The sequence below is a fragment of the Phalacrocorax carbo genome, chromosome 2 (assembly GCF_963921805.1).
Source record: "Phalacrocorax carbo chromosome 2, bPhaCar2.1, whole genome shotgun sequence".
NCBI classification, from domain to species: Eukaryota; Metazoa; Chordata; class Aves; order Suliformes; family Phalacrocoracidae; genus Phalacrocorax; species Phalacrocorax carbo.
Genome location: NC_087514.1, coordinates 113,825,313 through 113,843,536, shown reverse-complemented (window position 1 = coordinate 113,843,536; position 18,224 = coordinate 113,825,313). Strand labels below are relative to the sequence as shown.

Genomic DNA, 18,224 nt, shown 5'->3' with positions numbered 1-18,224 from the left:
AAAGCCCTCTAAAACTGCTCTGAAAAATATCTGCCCGTAAAATTGGTTCAACTGAAGTTTGTGGAAATAAGGTGTTTCCAAACAATGTTTTCAAAGGCAGGGCCTGCCTGGTGCTTCTGTGGTCCACTCTCACCAGAACCCGCAGTCTCAGGGGTTCCTTACTGCTAAAAATCCTGCCTGCATGCTGAGGACCCAGCTGCCACCCATGTAACTGCTCCTCACCTTTGGATTCATCGCCAGAAAGCTTCAGAATCGATATTGTTATCAAAATGAGTATTAGGCTAAAGAGCAACCATGTGGCAAGAAGGAGAAAGGTTCAAAACAAACAAAAGCAAAGAAGTCTTCATGCAATATTTAGTTAAGCTGTGCACCTTCCTGTCAAAAGATGCTGAGGGTGCTGAAGGTTTAAGCTGATCGAACAGAAAACTTTTGACTGTTTGTGAACATACAGAAAACACAGCTGGCTCAGCAGGTACCCGTGCTGGTGGTGGTTGGATGTCTAGTACCACCACAGCCTGCCTTGTTCTTGATCATTTTTAGCATCTTTATCAGTTTTTTACTATCTATTTTTGGGCAATGATGGAGATACGATACAGAGCTGGATATGGGACACTGGGTTCAATGGACCTGTGGTCTGACCCAGTAGGGCTGCATTTTATTTCTTAGTGTTCAAAGTCAAGTTGTCAGTTGATCTAGGACACCTGAGACGTTTCTGAATTCAGAGATCCTAATTCTGATAACTTCAGTGACAGGTACTACAAAAGCATACGGATGCTTGAGGTCTAAATTCACCACTGTTCCTGTGAAACTTGATTGTGTTAGGAACTGAGTCAACAGGAGTACAAGTATGGGAAACCTGGAGGATAGAGCTCCAGCCCTGCTGAGGTGAGTGGGAGTTTTGTCCTTGACTTCCGTGGGGCTAGGATTTTACTTAATACTTTTCTTTTTCCCTTTTTCACACTGCAAGAGCCAGAGGATATAGGACTGGAATAACAAGTTATGCCTTTAAGCTGACACATAGAAGCATTTCTCCATGTAATTGATTTTCAGAGTTTATGCTTGGTGAAGTATTTGGGTATAAACTGCAATTAAAAATCTTTCCGTCTCGCTGAGACAAATTTACATAAATAATATGCCTTTTTATACTGCAGGGCAGAAACAGACTGCCTAGGGATTGGAAGATGGTGTTGCATATCTGTTTGTTATAGGTGGCTATTTTTTCACAACTTTCTCTAGCATGTATGTTGGAGAATGGCAGATTGGGTGGTTATTTGGTTTAATTTGGTATGGTCTTTGGTTAAAATAGACTTCCTGAAAACATGCAAACTCTTCCACACATTGAAAAGTAACGGCAAAATATTAATGTTACTGCTGTTTTATGTATTGACAGATTAGATGTTACCATGGATACCCTGGTCTGTTTACAGCAATAATAATAAATATTTTCAATTCACACTGTGCTTTTCATCTCAAAGGATCCCCAGGTGGCTTACAAATGACATACATGCATTGCTTTCCACGGCACTGAACTGCAGCCACAAGAACAGGCTAACAATCTGTACTGGTACTGCCTGGCAGTGGAAGGTAGAAAATGTACTGTACCCTGAGTGCATCTGTAGGGATTGTTTGGGAAAGGAGAATGTAAATGGCAGACCTGAAATCTAGCCAAGAGCTGAACAGCAAAATGCAAAGAATCAGATAGGATCAGGCATCAAGTTACTGATATGATTCGGTAATTCTTTGAGCAGCTGGATTAAATTTTTAACAGTGCTGGGAAGAAACTGTTTCCTTCTTGAAAAACTTGCAGGTCAAGACCTTTCCCCTTCCAGCCCGAGGTGAGTGCCTCTGCTGTTTTCAAGGGAGAGAGCATCCTGTTGGAAACAACCAGGTTAGGGCCCTCTCCAGGGATGCGGGAGATCCAGCTTCTAGCCTTATTTGTTCACTTCACACTGCTGAGTGACTGTCTTTACTTTCCCTGGAGGAATTGTTCACTTTGACCTAAATAAGTTTATCAAATTATTAAAATTATTTGATTTGTATTGGTTGGGTCTTAAACACGTTGCAAGGTAACGGAGGTGTGCACAGCTGCTCAATGGCCCGGTCATTTTCTCTCTGGCAAGCTGTACAAAGCAGCCGAAGCCCCAGTGAAGGACATCAGAAATAAGCAACGTGGCAGTAGCCTGGTGATCTGGATATTCTCCTGCAAAGAGAAATACTAATACAACTCTCCTGCTTCCTACATGAGTACACGGTCCAAGCCCGGGAGTAAGCGAGACTGTGTCTGCCTGTTTTTTTTTGGAAGAAAGTTTCTTCTAGAACTGAGAAACTTGACTGAAACTTTATGCTCGTCACTGGTATCTTCCCACAATTTTTCTTCACGAATCAATGCTAATGGCTTAAAGAAAAAAAATGTTGTCATCAAATAAATCAAGCAAAAAAAACCCAAACCCTGACGGTTCCAATATTTACCTTTGCTTTGGATAACATTTAACTTTGTGCTTTCTAGATATAGCGTGAGTAATTCTCTATGCTTTTGCTTTCTTAGGCAGAGCATTAGTGTTTGCAACCTATATAACCAGTGACAGAGAAAATTATTCCTTAGAAACACTTTATACTCAGACTGTTTTTTCTACATTGTTCAGGAGAAGCAGCTACGTGATGGAGTCCTGTAAACTGCATGAGAATTCTTCATGGCAGTGGCTGCCTTTATAGCAGCAACTCTTTCAAATTCCTGAGCTGTGCCTACCCTTCTGAGGTCAAAAACAACTGCAGGTGCAAGTGATGGAAATGTTATATCTAAGTAGTTACTATTATTTCACACTTCAGTCTTGAAAGGCCAAGCGATCTGGAAGACCAGGTCCTCCTTCCTATAAAAAAACCAAACCAACCAAACAAAAAATCCCCCCCAACCCCCCCAAACAAACAAAAAACCCCAACAAAAAACCAAAGAAAAACCCCAAAACAAAAAAACCCCAAACCTCACTACTAACAGCTTTTTTCTTAATGAACTTGCCTTGTATTATTGAGTCATCCAAATAATTAAAAAAAATTTGTTAACAAAAAAGGTCTGTTTGGCCAAGGCTCTTCACTGGGTTAGAACCAAGTGGAATTTAAATTAACTACTAGAGTTCAATACTGACTGTCCTCCATTCTTTGAGAGAGGGGATTAAAGAAGTGCAACATTTCTATCTGACTTTTTGTTGAGAAAGCAAGGTAGGGTTGAGGTTTATACATTAAACACAGACCAGGTTTGCTGATATTTTGTAAACCTTTTGGTATGCATTGGGCAAGCTTTTAGCAAACTCTCTTTCAGGTATTATTTTGATGGCAGTCTTCCTGAAACTCAATGTTTCCATGTGGTTTCCACCCAGAACAATTCAAAACCTGATGAATTTACCTGGAATTACTTTTATGCTTGGAAACCTGAAAAATTGGAGCATTTTAGTAACAGATTTCTATATTAACACACATTACAGGAAAGGAAAAGTATTGCACAGATTTATGCGGACTGGGATCATTAAGATATTAACAGTGTTTTCTTGGATATCTATTTATAAAACCTTGGCTTGCTGCTAGCCTTCTGTGAAAACATTGCCAGCCTTGACTCTAAATTTTGTCTGTTCATAGGATAGGGATGATTTGCCTGCCTTTATCAGTGGATTGCTGCAAGCACTCTGAATCACATTTTTAATCATCATTGGGTAAAAAAACTGCAGAGAGGAGTTGACAAACCATGTGATGAACCACCAGGAGGAGGAAGAGCTCAGAAGAGTTTTTTTTTTTGTGTGTGTGTGTATGTTTTGCTCAGTTTATCATCATTACTGCTAAATTACTTTTGTTGTTTTCCCACAGTCACTTACGTTCTTACTTACTGATAATCTCTTACGTTCTGCTGCCAGTTGTGTTTCTAGAGACTTGCCATTAGTATAAGTAGTAGATGATTGATGGTGTACTGTAATCTTGGGTTGATTCATTACATCTCGAATGATTAAAACACGCTGCTTGTATTGGAAGGGCTGAAACCTGAGCACAATTTTCTGCAAGTCAGAAATCCCCATGAGCGAGGGGAGCCACAGAAGCAGGGGCTGCAGCATAGCAGGGAATACAAAGAGCGTCAGCGGGTAGATCACAGCAAAATCTAACCCTTCATCTTTTTTTAATTGTGCTGACTCCTACACAGAGATTTGACAGATACAGCTGGCTTATTGACTCAGTAGTCTTGCACTAATTGAGTGCCGGTTTAGATACCGGAGCCTCTAACCAGTTGTTAAACTCTGAGTAGGCACGTCGGTAACATGCCAGCAAGAGTGTTTGGGGGAGGAGAAAGCTGCTGGGTGCATGCCTCTCGGATTTGGCTCCCCGCGCCGGGAGATGTGAGGTTGGGTGTGCGTGCTGTCACAGGCAGATATTCAAGGGCAGCTAAGAGCGAGCTCGAGTGCTCTGCTTCCACGGGGGAGAGAAAGGCTGCTGCTGAAAGTACAAGCTGGCAGGATCATGACAGAGTCAAGCAGCAGAAAGGAAGGATTTAAAAAATGCCGGAGTGCTACTTTCAGCATCGATGGCTATAGCTTTACAATTGGTGAGCCTGATTTAATTCCCCTTCTTTCCTTTATTGTCTCTCTTCTTTTCTCTTTTTCTTTGCAGCTCCAGTAAGTGCAACTAAAAGATAGTTGCTGACAACTGCCTTTTGTCAATATATGCCTTTAAAATGTATAGATGCCCTGCTACTTCTGTCTGGGTTGGTTTTCCCTTCTGTCTTCTATATTTTCTTCTGCCCAAGAAACTTGCCTTTTGATACGCAGCTGCGCTAAATCCTTTCGCTGGGTTTTGGCACAAGTTCACCAAGATATTTGCAGAACTTTTGTTTTGGAACCTTATCTCAGGAAAGCCTGGGCTTCAGGACCACAGGTTTCCAACTTGCTAGATGCGTTTCCTTCCGATGAGCCCAGAACACAACCCTTGGGAGCCCTGGCTTTGTTTCCAACATTTCTTTGTTCACTTAGCCAGCGTTTCCAAATTCTGTAACCTTTTGCCATTTCTCAGTTTGCGTGAAGATGTACGTAACAGTTCTCGTTGCCTCTCAGACACAAAAAGTGTAATTGCTGGGCAGGGAAAGATGTGAGGAGAGATTAGGAATTTTAGGACTGGTTGTTGTAGCTGTTTGAAGAGTGCAGTTTATTGTTTGTTTTCACTGTCTTAGGGAAAGGTGAGGCTTCTCAGAGCAACAGGTGTCTATGTGTTTTTCCAAGAGACTTGCTGTACAAAAGTTAAAGTCTGAGGATTCCCTGAGCAGGCTGCTCTGCTGAAAGTGCGTATCTCACTAGGCTACATTATATAGATCCCTATAGATCTTAGAAACAAAGCAAGCTTATATCCCATTTGAATTTTTAGATTAAATCCAAGTTAAAATATATGGATAACTTGTAATAATCGATACAAATTCCATTCCCCTTGAATACCTTTAAGATGACATATTCTACTTCCTTGCAGTTGTGAAATCAGGAAAGTCTTTCCTGATTTGTATTAGTGCAATTGGTTCACAATTTCATCTAATAATGATGGATGCAAGCTTTTTATTGGTGTAGGAGGAGGCACCTGTTTAGTCCTCTGCTTTAGAGAAAACTTGTTTTGCAATCATTAACATCTACAAACCTTAAACTTGCTGAAAAAAAATTAGAGGTGGAAATGTATGTTTCATTCAAGTATCTTCATGGATTCATCTGTTAATGTGCATCTAGCCTTTTAGAGGTGAAACTGCCACGCAAATGCTACTTTTCAAATTTCTTTCTCTAATGGGAAGGTGGTAGTGCCTCCACACGTTAAGTTGCAACATGCTCACTTTTGAACTCCTTATCTTAATCTCTCCCCCTCTCAGCATCATTACTAATAGTGTTATTTCATCAGTTTGTGTCAGTCTGGAGGATAAACATTTCCTCTTTGAGCCTAGGCACATTATCTGAAGATGCTGAATATTTATGACTGTGCCCAATTTTGTTTTTTTTTTTTCTTTTTGTTCATGAACAAACCAGCAGGATTGCTCTATTTGTTGCTCTACTGTCTTTATTGCTACTCATGCTCACAAAGCAACTAGAGCAAATTTTAGATCAAATGCCTCAGGTTTAGAATTGTAGCTGCTTCTGCTTCTCAGGACAGTTGTTGCATAGGAGTCCCTGTGCTATTTTCTTCTGTTTGGTGCACACAACCAGCGTATTGATTCTGTGAGCTGTGCATTATATAACATTTATTTTTATATCTGGGCAAGTGTGCATTGGATTGACTCACATAACCATGAAAACTTTGTAAACATGCTATCTAGTATTACCAGCGCGGTCTGGTAGACAGACCTGGATGATTCATATATTTGTTAATCTTTATATTGAAGAAAATGAATATATCCGAAAGATCTCACAGCAACATTAGTGCATCAGGGATGTGCTTAAACTTCTTTTTTCCATCAGGTGAGACTTCTGTATAGGTATCTAGTTTTGGGTACTGCAAATTTTTAAGAAGTTCTTGGGAAATGCTGAGATGCTGCATCTGCTATTGAAGCGTCAGCTGGGAGAGGAGACCGATACTCTTGAGGAACAGATTAATACCAGGTTGAGAGAAATGGGTTTCCATTTGGGTGCAAAAGAAAATACTTTGCATTGATTCCCCCTTACACGAACTGCTAAGAAAGGATGATCTTTGCAGTGTTTTGAAAAATAATCACTTACAATGAGACTTAATGAAAAATTTAATGAAAGACCTGGGCCTAACATTGGATGTGAAAGTATATGGGCATGGAAGAAGGCTGGTGCAAGAGCAGCTCCTCGTGTCTCTGGAGATGGTGAGCATCCATTTGCACAGAAGAGCAGCCTAGAGCAGCTTCTCGGCTGCTCTGATTTCCACTTCGGTTGCTGACAGCCTTGGTGGTGGCACAGGAGAGCTGTGGGAACTCCACACTTCCCAAGGACTTCACAGATGCCTGCTGAAGAAAGGGATGAGCCATACCTGAAAGGCAAATGTATGCCAATACTTGATAGCTTTATTCTGTACAAAGAACCAAGGTAGTTGCAAATCCTCTTCCTCCAGATACCACCCTTTCGACAGAGACCCTGAGGAGGATGGAGGTGTGCTCCTCTATGCCCACTGAGGATTTCCGTGCAGTTTTGGATATTCTGCTTTTACGGACTTTTTGCACTGGTACCATGATGTGCAGGGACTATAGTAGGGACACAGTGTGAGCTGTTCAGTGGGACCATTCAAGACTGGCATCATGCAATTTAGTAGCTCTAGAAGGCTTCAAGATCTTTATTTGCAATGGTCTATGTCAGCAGATTTCAGAGTCCATGAAGTTTTGTACACAGATTATTGTATTTGAACTCTTGTTTAACTTTGGATGTTCTTCCTCCACTAAAAGTAAAATATAGCAGAATGGCAGCTGAGTTTAAAGGAAAAACAGTTAAGAGTTAAAGCCTTTTTTTTTCTTTTTTTTTTTTTTTGTCCTGCACCTTGTCTCATCAGTCCTGTGCAAATGAAAGGCTATTAAATCAGAACGCCACTGTGTTGCTGACTTTGCTGTTGTAATTGACTGACTAAAGGTGGAAGACAGAGAAATATTCACTGTCTTTAAACCTGGGAAAATGGTAAACACAAACATTAACAAGAGCATATTTTCTTCTGCATTTATTACCTTCCAAGGGCTAACTTCATTAAAGTGCTCATTCTCCGCTTCTCATATCCAGAAGCAACTGGCAATGCTGTTTTGTCCCATCCAACATATCTAATAAATGAATTTTTATAGATTAGAAAGAAATGAAGTTATGGGGAGTTCTGCTGTAACTCAGGTGTTACTGGAGAGGAGGGATGTGGCACTGAAACACTTGTTTCTCACAGCAGTTTCTAAATCTTGTAGGAAAGTTTCTTTAGGGGGACACTGTCTCCATTTCACGTGCAAAAGCTCTTGCTCCAATTATTACGGAGGATCTGAGTTTTGCTTGGTGGTGCTTTTGGGCTCTATTTTGAAATAATTCTTTAAAAATGTGGTTTTTGTAATGTTGCTGGAGTTTCTCACGCTGCAGTTCGCTACTTGAAACCCATTTCAACATCCCTTTCAGCGTCACAGGTAGAACAGCCACAGTAGCTCTTGCTGGCCTCTGACAGAACGCTTCAGAAACGCCTTCTGTGTTTTCATCAAAGAAAATGTTGCTTGAAGAGGTGCATGTGCTCTGTTGGTCTGCATTGGGGTGGGGGAGATTGGAAGCAAACTAAATATGGAACTTGGCTTTATTAGGATAAGGAAAAAATACCTTCAGCTCTGTGTTGTGTGTTTAACTTCTAAAGAAAATGCTGCTGTGGATTTTGTGTTATTCTCTCTTGAAAGGTTGTCCATTAGGAATGGAATAGACAGGAATGTTTTTTTAAAATTATCCTAGAAAGAAACCAGAGAAGTGAAAGCAGTTTCTTTTTTTTTTTTTTGTACTGTATTTTGGCCAAAGAACTGTGTACACTGTATCAATTAACTGTTTTGTTCTTGTGTATTGATTTTCAGCCTTATTGGAGTTTGTCATCCATCTGAGGGCAACGACACCTTTGCAACCCACAAAAACAGGCAGGTTTCAGCAGAAGACACCCATAGGTCTAGGCACGGTGCACTTCCATGGAGATTTACTTTAATTCTTCCCTTAGTTGCTTACAATAAAAAAAAGTCATTCTGACTGAAAGCACACTAATTATAAGGTGCTGACAAACCTCTCACTAATTCTGCCTGTGCGTCACTTGTAGCCTTCCTTCAAAGGCAGTCTGGGAGAAATGTCTGCCTGTGGGGTCAGCCCACCTCTGGGGGAGGGCAGGTACCTGTGCCGGCACGCGAACAGTGTCCCTGGCAAAAAGATGAAGGGGGAACGCATAACTGCCACTCCTGCTGTGGGTTATGGCCTCTCCTTGTCATTGTACCCAAACTCTATAATTTTCTTTGTTATGACATAATACAAAAGATTTTAAAAACAACAATGAAACCCCCATAACTTTGCTTTTCTTATTTTCTCCCCCTCTTTCTCCTGACAGACCTTAGTGAGAGGGTATTTTCCCAATAAGAGCTGATAGGAAGCACTGATGATTTTTGCGTGAATAGTGGAGCACTGTCATCTGAGATCTGAGAACTGGGAAATCTAAATTTATTAACGTAATACTAAGCTTGCAATAGGACGTGAGATTTTAAATGTAATTTAAGGAAGTCTGGTTGAGTTATAATAGCCTATGAAGAGTTAAAGTATCTTCCAACATAGTCCTACCCCCAACAAATTCACCTGAAGAAAGCTGTCAGCAAATAGATTGTAAAATAAAGCTCTAAAGTTATGAGAGCTTTTTCTGCTCCCTCCATTTCAGTAGTTGTGTTTTAGCTTCAAACCAGTTTGGTCTCTGCCTGCTCTGCCTGAAAATACACCTGAAAGGAGTCTGCATAGTTGGCCTGCATATGGGTGGGATACCCAGCTGGCCCTTTGTGTGGGGTGGATGGTCTCTGCCACAGTGATGGGCAATAGTAATTCCTGCTGTTTGTACTTAACCTGTAGCTGCTTCCATAAAGGGGAGGAGATGGTGATTTCTGTGGCATCTACAGGGTCTCAATATTGCACTGACATCTTTGATGTTGCAGGGGTGGACTGCTGTAAGCTAAGTAAATGAGCTTTGAAAAGATTGCAGTGATAGTTCTTGTGTGGCAAAAAGCCTGGGGCTCTGCCCATTTGCCTTTGTGGATGGTCTACCTTGTCACTGCTACCTGCTGTTCACAGCCGTGCTCTACTGCCTGTGTCTTGGCATCCAGAAACACAGCAAGTGTTTGGGGCTGTCCCCTTCTCTGTCAGAGTTGTTCTGGGTGAGACAGGTTACCACGCAAGGTTGCATACCAGGTTCATCAGCTGCTCACAAAGGATCAGATTAAGACTGCAGGACCGCGTGGCAGGGTCACATCAAAAGTGCCATTTTCCTTCCTCTTCTTGATTTTATTTATCAGGGAAGCTGCCAAGAGTAAAATCTTTGCAGCATGTTTTGATGTGAGTGAATGGACATCCACGTCCTCTGCAGCTGAATTCCATACATGGAAAAATAACCTCCAGAGCTCTAGGCGAGGAGACTTGTTTACGGACAAAACCGTTGTCATCACTGTCAGGAAGTGTTCTTTTCATTACTTCACTTTTTTATTTAAGATTGGAGAATTACGTATGCCCAGGTCTTGGTGCTTGGCCACCTCTGAATCTAGCTTCAGGACTAATGTCATCATATGGTCTAAACCCCTCAATGTGTTGGGAATAAGATTCACAAATGGGAAGTAGCCAGAAACACTGGGCTTGTGGGGCAACAAAGCCCCCAGAGAGAGGTGCAAATAGGGCAGAAGGTGGAGACACCTGGCTAGAGGTGAGGCTCCTGTTCCCTTTGTGCCAGATCCCAGACCCACTGTGCTGTTTGTCCCTCTGCTCGACTTCTGTGAGGGAGGAAGCACAATCAGTCCTCTTCTAGAGACAACAAATGATTGTTGCTTCCTACCAGGAAGGGCCCCATCTTACCATTGTGAGAAATAGCGTTGCCCCTGCTTTTGTTTTCTCTCTGGTCTTTGGCCAACTACTCCTGCTTCCAATGCCTTCTGAATTGATGCAGCGAGATTAACTAAAAATTTCAGATTTTCTAGAATGCCCAAAGTTCAAAAGAAATAAACAGGCATGAACTCTTCTGTGTCTCTTGAACTCAGTTTTAGGCAGGCAGCCAGGCCTGTTCCCGAGCAGGCAGGCTCTGACTGGGAGCAGCCTTCCCTTATTCGCAGCCCCAGCCAGCTCCCTCTCCCATGTCTAAAGCCAGAGATCTGCATCCTCCTCCTCATACTGCTACTGTGGGTACCAGAGTCTACTCTTTACTGTGTACCGAGTACACAGTACTCTGTACTGTGGGTACCAGCTTTCAAACCTAATTGCCTTTGGGAATTTGCATTTCTGCTGCATATCTTCTATTTTAAACCCTTGTGCTGTCCTAATTGGTCTATTTTCCTGATGTAGTGTAAATGCTAGCTCATTTTTTCCAAGTTCTTTAGCTCTGCATGAGTAAGAAAGCAAAAGGCTCCTGGGTGTATCTTGCACTTATTTGTGTACTAGTGCAAATCAAGTCGAGAGGCAGGATCCTGGCCAGCGGTAAATCTGCATCATTCTACTGCAGCTGGGAGAGAGAACCACAGTGATTTAAATGAGCAAAGAATTTGTCCTGGACAGTCTTTTTCCAGTTAAAGCAAACACTGCTGTAGACTAGAGAAGGAGCTGCCCTGCGTACAAGAAAGGCAAATTACGCCGCTTTTCCATGGCTCGCTTCCAAGACTTCATTAAGATTACGCTGATATGATTTTGCTTCCCACTTCTCCCTGCCTGGTGACACAGCTTGTTCTAATGACCCTGCTGAAACTCGATCCCAAATTTCTAATAGCTACAGGCTCGAAATTTTCAGGCCTGGGAACTTCACCCTCATGACTACATCAATAGCCTTGTGCTACGGCTGTGTGCAAAGTTGGAAGCGTGGTGCAGGGAAAGTTGTAGTAATTACTGAACAGATGCACTTAATGAGGTCTCTACTGGCTTCCCAGCTGGCGAGTCGAGCCGTGCGCTGAGAAAATGTGACAGCAGTCACTCGGGTCGTTGTGTGACATCATATCCTACCCCTTGTTGTCATAGCAGCTGCAATCAGCCCCCTGAAAATTTCCCTCAGGAAGACTGCTGCAAACATCATCTCTCCATTAAATGGCAGTGTGTGGTGTTTAGTCTCTTGCTGCTGCTGCACAATGCTGTGTCTTTTTTCTGTTGATTTAGTGCCCTTTCCAACTCCCCCTCCTCCCCCCGCTCTTTTTCATGGTGGTGAGACCTGTCAAATGGTGTGTTATTGGGAAAGGGGAGAGGTGAGACAACTCGCTTAGCCAGTACCACTTAATTCAGTTCTAACTCCAAGTGCCTCTTCTATGTTCAATAGATTTACAGCCAGTTCATACTCATCAGAGGTGAGGCTAAGGACACTGGATTCAGGTTGCATATACTTTCTCTTTTAGTATTGACAATGAATGCTTATTGGGAGTGAAAGCTTTCAAAAGTCAGGTTTTACTAGCTCCTTCCCTGTATACATGGGTAGCTGAAGTCCTTGCAGTTGCCCCACGTGGCATGCTGATCACTTTTACGGACCCACTTTTTCACATTTTTTTTTTTTTAATTCCCATTTCTGGGTCTTGTACTCTTGAACTACAGTAATGGATTTAGTCCCCAAAGTTTGTACTAGTGTTTTCCTGCTTCATCCTTTTCTCTTTATTTTTCACTCCATGAATGCCAGTGTGATTTAGTTTGAATCATGTGGACTGAAAACTAAGCTTTCTTGCTCTAGTCCCACCACACAGCTAAGTATGTACAGAAAACTTCTAGGGATATTTTTTTTTTTATTGCTAGTTCAAGCACAGCAAGTGGTTAAACTACTTTGGAAATGGACTTGAAGTAAAAACTAGAAATATATTAACTTTGAAACCACTTACAGCAAAATGTTCCTCTGCTTAGAACACTGAGTTTGAGGTTTGTTGTTATTTTTGTTTGTTTGTTCTATGATCCTTATAGCTAAAGATGAAAGACTTACCCATACCAGGCAGATACCCTTAAGAAATCCTAAAAATACTTTTTCTCATTCAGGCCATGATTCTGCCATTGGATGTGCACATGAAACCTTACTGAAGTTGCAGAATTTTTCAAACCAGTTGCAGGCTGAGGAGCTCTGCTGCGTAGTGATGGAAGTTCACTCCGTGATTAAATGAGAGCAACTGGGTTTTTAATCAAATACCAAGTGGGGACAATTGCACCTGTAACACTCTAGGAAGTGAGCAAAGAATGAAAGTGCATGGAGAAAAAGGACTGTCTGAAATTTATAGGTGCTACCGTCAGCTATGCTCCAAATACGAAGTGTTGTTTTCCACTCCCATTAACACTGGCGTTTTGCAGGATAGGATGTTTTATGTGCTGCTGTGCGCGATGTGAATAGCAGAATACTAAGCCCATTTAGTTTATACTGATTTCCTCCCCCATTCCCAAAGCTGTGATTATTATCAGACATGTATACCGTTAATAATCACTACTTCCCTTGAAATGTACTTTGAAAATGGAATCTTTAGGATGTTCAGACTTCTTTTATTTGCCCTTATTTGGTGGCACTGTATCACATTTTATTAGTCTACAGGAGGGAGAAGGTCTTTCCTCTGAATTGCCGCCCCTTGATTTAAAGGCCACCTATGTTCTTTCCACCTTGAACATTATCATAATTCAGAATTACAGGTCTTGCAGGCCAAATTATGTTCTGACTCTTATGCAACCCTGGTAACTCAAAACGTAATTTGGCCTGCAGTGTGTATTATTTTTCTTAAAACTGACATATGAGCAAATCTAAGAAATCTCTGGCAAAGCTGTGGTTTTTTTCAATGCTAAAATCTGGAATATTAAAATAGAACTTGATAATCAAAGCTGATTTCAATCTGAATCATATCTATATTTTATAGTCCATGTACTGTGTAAATGGTGTATAGTAAAAAAAGTTTTGAATGTGTATATAGCTGTTACGGAGCACAAGGGACCGTGGTAGATTCTACTGCTTCTCCTAGGAACGTAAATAATTTTTCAGCATTAATTTACAGAATCTCATTTCATGGCTCCTTGCATAAAAAAAGCAGTGGGATTTTCCAGAGCCCCAGCTGTTGGCTAACTCTGCTGTTACAAAAAAATCAATGGATATCTTTAGAATGTCCAGAACAGGACACCCCATGCTACTTTTGAAAGTTCCTTTGCAGGTAAAGGGTTTAATTTCTTTCTGGTAACATTAAATAGAATTCTAGTGGGAAATACCGAAGACCTCATGACTGCTGCTAACCATACCTTTTAGTCAATTGTCTGCTTTTCAGAAATTACACAGCAAGTGTAGATCAACTGATTAATGAGCACCTTGCTTCTCTTCAACAGAACGAATTCTGAGTTTTCACAAGCATAATTCAGGGTAGATTTGAGCTGAGTGTTTAATGACATTTGGGTGCATGTTTCTTCCGCAAAAATGATTGATTTTTCCATGGTGTGAATTTTTGGTTGTGAGAGAGGTGGATATTAAGGTAGTTGTTTTACCTCTTTTCCCTATTACACATAGATAAAAACAATTACATAGAAACCTCCTGCCTCACAGTGCAAAGCCACAGCATACTGATGTGGGTTGGTGCTGGCGCCTGGCATGCTCGCACAATGATTATCCCAGAACCTGGCTGAACAGGAGGTGTAGCAGCTCCTCTGTGACCACAGTTTGCAGCCCGCTTTGCCACAGAGAGCAGACATGGATTGCTGGTAACTTTAATAATCTGGCTATAAAGTTGAGTCCTTTCCCCTTGGCTGGCCCTGCTGCAGGAGCCACCTCTGGGAGAGACACAGGACAAAGACAAACGAGCTGAAGGAACCCTGACCAAACCATTGCTGTTTAAAACGCCACCTGGGAGTCAGCACAGCAGCCTGGGGAAACCAGGGGATCCTGGCTGTTATTAAGTGTTGTACAATAGTTTCACTTGGACGGGCTGAAGCTGCGACTTGAATATGGATCCATGTCAGCTGGTGTTGGATCCTGTAACTTAGCAAATGCCTCAACTATCAGGCCAGTGTGTTAATGCTCCCCAGCGTTCCTCCATTCCCAGAGTATCAACGGGTTATTACTACAGTTGCTAGGTGGCTTCATGATATTACTCCTGTCTGCATGGCTAATGCTTAAGGCTTAATTTTTCTTGAGTCAAGGGAAGTGTAAGTAGCAAGAATGGCAATTACAGCACTGCTGATAACTTGGATCCACTTGCTCCTGGAAGATGCTTGAGTCAGCTTGACAACATGATCAGAGTAAATTTTCCTTCATAGGAGAATATGTTTATTCTTTAGTGATGTTTGCTGCCTTATGTTCCAGTCTAATGCTTCCCATTAATTAGAATTCATTGTGCCATTTAAGTGAAGTGGCATTTTTGAAGTGAAACTCTGCACAATGACTTGTCATTTACTCTCTGATTGCGTTTGCCTACTTGCCCTCTGAAGCAGCAACAATAATTCGAGCCTTCTGTTTTATTAGCTGTCATTTACAGTAACACTTTACATGGATAATTATTTTTCTCAAGCTCTGCACTGATACCTCTGGGATGTGTTCCCAGCTGGTTGAGTGTTTACATGTTGCATTCAGTCACTTGCATTTGATCTCTCTTATGTTGTTTGTGGCAAGGAAGTTTTGTGTCCTTTTAGGAAGTTTTTAGCTTTGATTATTTCAGTGTTTATTAAGCACTAATCTGTTCAGATGTTTTGGATAAGCCTTCTAAGAGAATGTCTGTATCTTTAGGTCCCTAAGCCAAGAGGCAAAGGAAATGTGGCCTTTGAGCACCTTGGGAAATTTTGCCTGTAATGCATAGGTGCTGTTACAAACATCTTTTCGAACTGGGGAGAAGAGGATGTTTCCATGTTGGTGAAATGAGTGTTACGCTGAAAGGAGTGAGGGCAAGATTTCAGATGTGGACATGCACATCATTCCTGAACCCCCATAGTCCTCTCCACCCTTTGGCAGTAAGATACCTGAGCCCTGCCGCTTGCTGGCACTGCTACTAATCAAGAGGAGGGGATGGAGTATTTTGGCATTGAGAGTCTTTCAAAGGCACCTGGAGGAAGAAAGAAGGGAAGACAGGGTATGCTTTGGGTGCCAAAATCTCCCTCGATGGCTTTGCTAAGACCAATTTGTGTTTCTAAAGAACATGGTATTGTACCTTGTGGACCTTGAACTCCTAAATCCAAATGTTGTAAGTTGGAAAATGCATTGGGAATTCATGAAAAGAAAGGAGGAAATATGCTAATACTTTTAAAACTGTGAAATAGCCGTCTAGACAAGCCTGCTACTCCAGAATGAAGCACAGGGAAAACTTTGGACACAGAAAAATGAGTCTTATGCTACACAATTATTTTTTTTTAATTCAGAACATTCCTTTTCAGTTTTATGTGTTCAGTGGATTTATCACATCCAGTAAACTGACTATGCAGACGGCACATGCTGTGTTTGCCATCATCACTACAAAATATTTATTTGTTCTCATTTGAAATAAGCTGATTGTTGAAGTCACTGAGCAGCATTTGGATGGCTAAGACATTTGTGACTGCTCTATGAAGTCACATTTGGTACCTTTTGGCACTGAAAAAGGAACAAAGCAGAATCTTTTGAAAATGTGTGTCATTACCATCAAATAATATCTGATAGCTAAAAAGAGTTAATTTTTGTAATATTTTGAATTTTCTCTTGTACTGCATTGTCTTTCAGTCTATGTAAATTCTGAACTTGTATACATAATTTTATATTTGTAAAGCTGCTATAAACTGCAGGAGGGATTAGCATTGGAAAATGAAAGCATCTCTTAGTATGGCTGCTGAAGAACAAAACAGCAGCAATTCCAAAACTTGTTGAAAGAAAAAGAGCAGTGGGGATTAGGAATAGTTAAAGGAGATAGGCTGAATCCTTAATCCTATATTTCTTATTCAGTCCAAATCCCTAACAATATTGGTGATAAGAGAAAGCATTTCAAAACTATGCCCAAGTTATTTAATGTTGGAAAATGAGGCTGGCATTTTGCATAACAATAATGCTTTTTAAATGAAAGGAGCATTTGCTTTACAGTTCATTGTGGCTAGAGGGCCATGTGCCAATACATACAGGGGAAGTGTCTAATCTGGTAATTTCGCTCCCCCTTGGAATTCAGTGATCTAAAGTGGGCAACAATTGTTGGTATTATTCTCTCTTCTCCAATCTTTTGCTGATGTAATTAATGCCATTGTAAGGCATTCTTTGATCACTGAAATTTTGGGACACAGATGAACAAAGCAGTAAGTGGAAAATAGATCAGGCATAGTTGCAGAAGGTGGCAGATAGTCACAAAAGTGTAAGGATAAAGCAGTCAGGATGAGGCATGGACATTATATGCCACTGAGGTTATGAAACATGCAGTTGGACTTCCCTGGTGAAAGACTTATTTAAAAAACAAAACAAAACACCCCACAAACAAACAAACAAAACCCACCCCAACAAAAAACCAAAACCAACAAAAACCAAAGCAAAAAAACAACCTGAAAGAGAAAAATTAGAGATGATACCGTTAAATAAAAAGACAGCACGTGGGAAGATTCTGCAAAGAAGCATGGCAGAACCAAAGGAAATCAGTGAAGGCAGTAACTAAATTAGGATTATTTTGAGCTGTCATGCATTCCTATGTGATTAGTGCCATTACAATATATGTGAGTACTTACTACTGCAAGAGATGCCAAATTAGACTCGTTAGTAATGATAACTTTTAAAATATAGAAGATACTTAGCTTCAGGAGCTCAGTCACATAGCTGTTAAGTGCTATACTCAATGAATTTATGAAGTAGTGTTTTTGTGGGTTTTGAGAGCGCTCTGTTGCCAGTACCTTTCAGTAATAAGGGCAGATGCTTCCATTGAGGTATCCACATATTCATCATGCCTCCTGCCTCTTCCTGGGATACACCTGAGAAAAGAAGAGAGCAGTCACCTCAGAACTACTTAGTAAAACATAGTCAAAATCCTTCCTCTGCAGAGAGCTACTCCTGTAAGATGTTTTAGAGGAGCATGGGTTTAACCCCCTTTGTGCTGCATCCACAGCATCACTTGTATTGAGGCAGAAGGCCTTGTACCCTTAGGGAGCTATGGTAACAGGACTTATACCTTCTGCTGTGCACTTGTAAGGCCAGCAGATAGCTCCTGCTGCACAGAGACCACAGGTGGTTTGTCCTGATGGGCAGATGACCACCTCCTGACTTCCAAGCACAAAGCCCTAAACTGAATCCCATTTTCTGTAGGCAGAACACTGGGTGTTTGCTGTGTTGCACAGACACGCTGTTCACCGTGGCCTGCTTGTCCTTGGAGCTGCTGAAGTAGCACTGTCTCTAGAAAGAGCCAAGAGATTTTTTTTTCTATACAGAATCAGAGATGTGCCCTAAAAACCCAGATGCCTGTTGGGAGATGTTGGGGAGACATAGCATGTGTTATTACCTAGTTCAGTCTGTGTGGTACCTGCAATGAAGTCACTTACAGTATTACAGATGAAAAAATTAATGACTTTTCACAGGCGTTTCGTTTAGTCGTTTTCAGAAGAACAAAACAGAAGAATTTTTCCTTGGCTAAA

At 41.3% G+C, this 18,224-nt stretch overlaps 1 protein-coding gene across 3 annotated transcripts in view; it reads left to right on the top strand.

The window, feature by feature from the left end:
* The first annotated feature begins 4,191 nt into the window (after window positions 1-4,191).
* PDE1C (phosphodiesterase 1C) overlaps window positions 4,192-18,224 on the top strand; it is a 443,066-nt gene continuing 429,033 nt past the window's right edge. The window contains exon 1 of one of the 3 annotated variants that reach the window (XM_064443899.1): window positions 4,192-4,579. In XM_064443899.1, the coding sequence (XP_064299969.1) occupies window positions 4,495-4,579 (85 nt within the window). In that variant the 5' untranslated portion in view covers window positions 4,192-4,494. The remainder of the gene's footprint in view (window positions 4,580-18,224) is intronic. The other 2 variants (XM_064443900.1, XM_064443903.1) reach the window with 2 other exon arrangements.